The 6,493-nt window shown below is 48.0% G+C and overlaps 1 protein-coding gene across 1 annotated transcript; it reads right to left on the bottom strand.

Annotated features, from left to right (window-relative positions):
* Positions 1–3,294: 3,294 nt before the first annotated feature.
* Positions 3,295–6,004, bottom strand: cox19 (cytochrome c oxidase assembly factor COX19). Its single transcript, XM_080206131.1, has 3 exons — positions 5,880–6,004; positions 5,228–5,339; positions 3,295–3,503 (listed from the first exon to the last, which is right to left on the bottom strand). The coding sequence occupies exons 1-3, from the start codon at positions 5,959–5,961 to the stop codon at positions 3,410–3,412; spliced, it is 288 nt and encodes a 95-aa protein (XP_080062257.1). The 5' UTR covers positions 5,962–6,004; the 3' UTR covers positions 3,295–3,409.
* Positions 6,005–6,493: the final 489 nt, after the last annotated feature.

Below are 6,493 nucleotides of genomic sequence, written 5' to 3'. Positions count from 1 at the left end.
GTCACAGGGCATCAGGAAGGGTAATACCTTCTTTGATAATTACCTGGCAGCGGTGAGCATGAAGGCGGTGATGAGGAATGCTGTTCTCAAAGAACAAAGAACAACCCAGCACGGGAAACAGGCCCTTCGGCCCAATGAGCCCATGCCGCCACATCTCCCTACACCTATTCTACCCTGTGTGTCTACGAATGGACCCCCTAACTTAGCCAGATTCAGGGGAGAATAGTGTCAATTTGGTAAACCAATCAGCCTAAGAGCACATCTTTGGGGTGTGGGAGGAAACCGGAGCACCCGGAGGAAACCCACGCAACCACAGGGAGAATGCACAAACTCCCACAGACACAGGCCCAAATCCATGTATCTGCACAGCCAGCAGTGCTAGTCACTGAGCTGTTGCGGCGCCCGTCTACCGGTCCAGGATCAAGCACACACACCAACACGAAGTACTGGGCCACTCCCGGGACCTCCAAGAGCAGCCCACGCACGACCCACCGTGTGCATGCCCCTCGTCTGACAACGAGGTGGACCTCCACCTGCGGAATAAAAAGACAAACACGTTATCATACAAGTCTGCATTTCCGGTGTCTCCCAAGGTTCTGACCTCATTTAATAGCCCCTACTATAACCCTCCATCCTCGTTTCACTCATGTGTGTGTCTAACTGAACCTTAAACGAGTCCAATGTTCCTGCCTCCACCACCCTACTCGGTAGCGCGTTCCATACCCCCACAACTCTCTGCGTAAAGAACCTTCCTCTCACATCCAAATTATACCTCTCCCCCCTCACCCTTAAATCATGACCTCTCGTATTTGTACCCAGTCTAGGGAGCAGTCTCTCACTATTGACTCTATCTATTCCCTTCAGTATCTTCTCACCACCAGCCAAACTAGCTCTTGGTGTTTGTTTGAAAGTACTGGTAACAAGGTGTTCTGATAAATGACGCATGTTGTCTTCTTTAGGAACATTCTAGCAAGATCCGACATCTCCTTTTCCCTCAGGGCCTCAAGAAACACTGTACACTGCTCTCAAATTGACTGCAGGGTGGAGGAGACAGTCGCACATCTCCTTGTGGAATGTGCTGTTGCAAAGAAGCTATTTGTTGAGGTTCATCACAAGCAGCTCTGTGACGCAGGACTCTGCATTCTACTGGCTTTTCCAAAGGATGCATCAGATCAAGCCCAAGGTCAGGTGCAATGCTTATTCTTGCCAGCTTGAATCTTGTATGTCATTCCTGGCGTGACAATGGATTCAATTTGCAATTGGTTTTGGAGCAATCAAGAAGATGGATTCAGAACTGCCCAGTCTGCTCTGAGCATTGGCTTTGTAACTTTCAAGAATGGAACAAAACACTGCTTTAAAAGTTTTTTAAAAACCGCTCGCGGGTGAGGGATGCACTAAAGCTTAGGGCAGCCTCAGCAGAGACGCAACAGGGAAAGGCCGCTAAGAATTTTCAGCCATAGCACATCCAGATGAGGAGAATTGTATAGAATCCCTCTGGCTGTATGGCTCACATTGAATTAAGGCAGTGAATATTATATATATCACAATTATATTCAAACACGTCAGGTGCAACATGATCTGTGTAGTCAACTTAATGCCATTGTATTTTCTGTAATGATCATTTTGAAATGTCTGTAACGTTCCTTTGATTGTATTTGAAGCACCTCAGAATACACCATGACCTATGTCAAAATACTGAATGTTATTGCACTTTGTGTGATGGCCACTTTGAAATGTTTGTTCAGATAAATACTCGCAGGAAGCAAGCATCATAGAAATTTTCATTCTGATTCTCTCTCCACAGATGCTGCCAGATTTGCTGGTTTTTTTCCCAGCATTTCCTGTTTTTAATTAAAACTTCCAGCATCTGCAGCATTTTGGTGTGTTGGTTCCCAGGGTAAAGGACATCAAGGAGAGGCTACAGAATATTCAACAGGGTGAAGGGAGTTGCAGTACACGCTGGTACCAATAACATAGAGAGGGCAAGCATCAAACTTCATGTAAAAACTGGAATAAATCCCGCTGGTTTTTTCAGCGGGAGTTTCAAAATGGATCTCTCACTCTCTGAAGAGTGCACCAGCATGAATCACGCTGAAATTCGGTGGCGGGACCTATTCCCACTGGAGAGGCTGGCAGCATATCGCTGGGCGGATCACTTCATGTGTCTCACTGCTGGCCTCCTGTTGGCTGGCCAGCCCTGCAACCTCCATATCACCAGCCATGTGACATGTCCATGGCGCAATCACTGACCACACCCCTGGAGTTATCCAGGCCAGCCTCGCTACCCTGCCCCCCACCTACCACCAATCCCATCACTGGCCTCCCTCCATCACTCAGCCTGAATGCAGAGTGGCAGCAGGACCCCCAACCGATCACACTCCCTCAAAGCCCCACTCTCTTGGCACTGCCCAATTGGCTATATTAATGTGCCACCTGGCACTGCCAGGCCAACAATGCCCAGGGGGCTGTCCTCCAAGGTCTGACCCTCAGGGGGAGGGGCCTCAATTGTCTCCCCTTCCCCCCTTCACACCAGTAGGGTGGGGCCTCCTATACTAAACCCTGGAGTGAACCATTCCATGGCCGGGTGGGGGAGGGGGTGTTCGTGAGACACTAGCCATGTGACATGCCAATGGCCTGATCACTGATCCCCACCCACTCCAGATGTTTCCAAGCCAGGCTCACTACCCCACTCCCCACAATGTCCTGCTCCCTCCTCCTCCATCAATGGCCTCTCTCCATCACTCAGCCCGGAGATTTTCAGTTTTATTTTAATTAGAATTTGCATATTCAGCACAGAGCTGACAGCACCGGAAATTCTGTGCTCAGAGACCAGCGGAGGACATGGCACTTTGCAGGGGGCCTGTGAAACGGCCTCTGCTCGAGTCTTCCGACCCGCTGCGCTGAGCTGGGAGAATCAGCCCCATAGTATTCTCAGGGCCCAGGCGGGATAGATTCTGAGAAGTTGCTTCCCTCGTGGGAGCGTCCATTTAAGAGAGAGAGATGAGAAGGAATTGATTCTCTGAGGGTGCTGAACCTATGAATTCTTTACCACTGAGCGCTGTATAGACTGTGTGATTGTTTCTGTTCAAGGCTGAGAGAGACAGATTTTTTAATCAGTAAGGGATTCAAGGTTTATGGGGATAAGGCGGGAAAGTGGAGTTGAGGATTATCACATCAGATCAGTCACGATCTCATTGAACGGCAGAGCAGATTGGCCTAATTCTGCTCCTATATTTTATGTAAGCACTATAACAAAAACAGAAGCTACAGATAAAAAGGAAATGAACCATTTTTCAAGCTAAGCATTTATTACAGGGAAAAGGAACATTTACAATATATACAGATACAGTATAAAAATACGTCCATTGATGGTCTGCTCAGTCTGTAGAGACAATGTGCTTTCCTCCTGTTAGGTTTTCATCTGTTGCTGTTTTTCTGCTGAATTACTGTCAAGGAGATCTTTGAATCCCAGTTTCTCCAGAGGTTCTTTTGTCATCAGCTGCCTGTTGAACACAGGAGTTACCAAATGCATGCAATGTTGGATGACCAGTGTTGGATGACATGTGTGTCCAATATTTAGCAGTCTTCTGGGCAAAGACACTCTTAAGACACGAGTTTAAGTGTCAGCTTTGGCACTCTTGCCTCTGAATCAGAAGGGTTTTTTTATTCATTTGTGGGACATGGGTGCTGCTAGCTGGCCAGCATTTATTGCCTATCCCTAGTTGCCCTTGAATGGAGTGGCTTGCTCGGCCATTTCAGAGAGCAGTTGAGAGTCAACCACATTGCTGTGGCTCTGGAGTCACACGTAGGCCAGGCCAGACCACGTAATGTCCTTTGCTAAAGGACATTAGTGAACCAGGTGGGTTTTTCTGACAATCAACAATACGTTTCATGGTCTTCAGTAAATTCTTAATTCCAGATATTTTTAATGCGCCGTGGCGCAATTTAAACCCGAGTACCCAGAGCATTAGTTGAGTTTCTGGATTAATAGTGTAGCGATAATACAACTAGGTCATCACCTCCCCTGAAGTTGTGAGTCCAAGACCCACTTCAGAGACTTGAGATAAAGGTTAGGTCAACAAACCCAATGCAATTCTGAGGGATTTCAGCTGAGATGTTAAACCAAGACCCTGTCTGTCCTCTTAAGCAAAGGTAAACAATCCCAAGTGAGAAAGCTGAATCTCACATGGTAGGATTTACAAGGGACTCAAAAGTCAGTGGAGTTCAAATTTGTCCAAATACTAGTGGTAATTAAGAACAAGAAATAGACATTGCAGCTGGCCTTTCAAGTTTGTCCTGCCATTCCACAAGATCATGGCTGATCTTCTACCTCGACTCCACCTTCCTGCATTATCACTGTGTCCCCCAACAACCCAAAAATCAACCAACTTCTAACTTGAATATTTTCAACAACTGAGCATCCACAATTCCCTGGGGGCTAGAGAATTTCAAAGATTCACAACCTTCCAAGTGAAGAAATTTCTCTACAGCTGGGTCCTAAATGTCTGATCCTCTTATTTAAAGTTAAAGTTTAAACATTAGTTTATTTTTTAGTGTCATAAGTAGGCTTACATTAACACTGCAATGAAGTTATTGTGAAAATCCCTTAGTCACCACACTCTAGCACACGTTCGGTGCACTGAAGGAGAATTTAGCATGACCGATGCACTTCTTTGGACTGTGGAAGGAAACCGGAGCACGAGGACGTCACCCATACAGACACTGGGAGAACGGGCAGACACCGCACAGACAGTGTCCGAAGGCCAGAATTGAATCCAGGTCCCTGGCGCTTTGAGGCAGCAGTGCTAACCATTGTGCAGCTGTGTGACCCCATGTTCCAGATTCACCAGCCAGGGGACACAGCCTCTTAAGAAGTTTAAAGTTTCTGAATGCTGAAGACTGGAAGGACCACGGGGCCTACCCCATCCTCCACTAATGTTCTGCGAGTTGTAGGATCGGGGAAAGTTGCAAGGACAGGAAAGGGGTGAGGAAATAAAGAACTATAAATTTAGAAAATAATTATTTTACAATTCTGCTTAAGAACGCCAAAGCACATTCAATATTCAAGGGAAGGAGTTTGTGTGTAAAAGCTAAATTGTGCAATAGGAGTCATGATGGTTACAAGATTGCAATTGCGTTGAATACTAATATTAAGTTAACATTTAATTACAAAAGAATTTGATTGTAAAGTTAACATTCCTGAAGCCTCCATGCTTTAGTACTGTACCTTTCCATTCTGCACTCCAGGTATTGCTTTGATTGCTCTCTGCACAGAGAATTGTCAAACTTATTCTCTCGGAGGCAGTTCATAAACTTCTCCTTAAATTCTTTACATTCACCTGCCAAAGTGTAAAAACAAATTGACTGTTAAGTATCATGAGGCTTCTTTTATGTACCAGAACCGATAACATGGCGCACCGACAAAGCAGCAGAACCACATCAGGTGTTGGCATCACAATTCCCTGACTCACAATATTTCCCCTCCCATAACCCTGTAAGGCACCACTTTAAGCAACTTTTCCATCCAGAGGAGGATCCCCACAACAAAAGTTTTTGAACCACGTTCAAGGTGACTGCAGGTCACAACGTTATGGGGGGGGGGGGGGGGGGGGGGGGTTTGTGAGGGGGGACCCGGTGGGGGCCTTGGGGAATCGGTGGGGCGGGGTGGGATGGGGGCCTGGGGCGGGGCGGGGCGGGGCGGGGGCCTGGGGCGGGGCGGGGCGGGGGCCCGGGGCGGCCTGGGGTGGGGCGGCGTTGTTGTTGTGGTGGTGGTGGGAAACGGGGAGTTGGGGAAGTTGCGGGGATGGGGTGAGGGGTAAGAGGGGATACGGAGCCGCAGCCTCTCCCCCGGGATCTCTGCTCGCCGCCGGGCCGCTCACCCAGGTGGTCCAGGGGGAAGGAGCCCCGGTCCGGGGGCCTGGGGCTGAAACTCTTGGAGCTGAAGTTCATCGCCGTCGACATCTTTCATCCAGTCCCGACAATCGAACCCCGGAGAGTCGCTCACTGCATCGAGCGCCGAGCGATCGATCCATTCAGTAGCCACAGTGACCCCTGATACACACTGACCCTCAGTGACCCACAGTAACCCCTGATACACACTGACCCTCAGTGACCCACAGTAACCCCTGATACACACTGACCCTCAGTGACCCACAGTAACCCCTGATACACACTGACCCTCAGTAACCCCTGATACACACTGACCCTCGGTGACCCACAGTAACCCCGATACACACTGACCCTAGGTGACCAAAGGCCAGAACTGAACCTGGGTTCCTGGTGTTGTGAGGCAGCAGTGCTAACCATTGTGCCGCCGTGCTGCTCAATGTCAGAGTCAAGAAAACAGAATATTCTCATTTCAGTGACAGGAAGCTGTAGGATTTATCAGTACTGCTATTTGATGGAGTTAATTCCTGATCAGTATTACAGTAACATCATGTGAACTGAATGACAGAGTTTAACCAGAACCCTATTCATTAGTTCTTCTCTGTTT

The sequence above is a fragment of the Carcharhinus amblyrhynchos genome, chromosome 18, assembly GCF_965287045.1.
Source record: "Carcharhinus amblyrhynchos chromosome 18, sCarAmb.v2.hapA, whole genome shotgun sequence".
Classification (NCBI taxonomy): domain Eukaryota; kingdom Metazoa; phylum Chordata; class Chondrichthyes; order Carcharhiniformes; family Carcharhinidae; genus Carcharhinus; species Carcharhinus amblyrhynchos.
This window is presented reverse-complemented; position numbering and strand designations above follow the sequence as displayed.

Excerpts from the sequence above, each read along its gene's own strand:
- cox19 (XM_080206131.1), bottom strand. The coding sequence starts at position 5,961 with ATGTCGACGGCGATGAACTTCAGCTCCAAGAGTTTCAGCCCCAGGCCC. Across the intron at positions 5,340-5,879 it reads CTTCCCCCTGGACCACCTGG|GTGAATGTAAAGAATTTAAG; the intron begins GTGAGCGGCCCG and ends ACACTTTGGCAG. Across the intron at positions 3,504-5,227 it reads CTGGAGTGCAGAATGGAAAG|GCAGCTGATGACAAAAGAAC; the intron begins GTACAGTACTAA and ends TGTGTTCAACAG.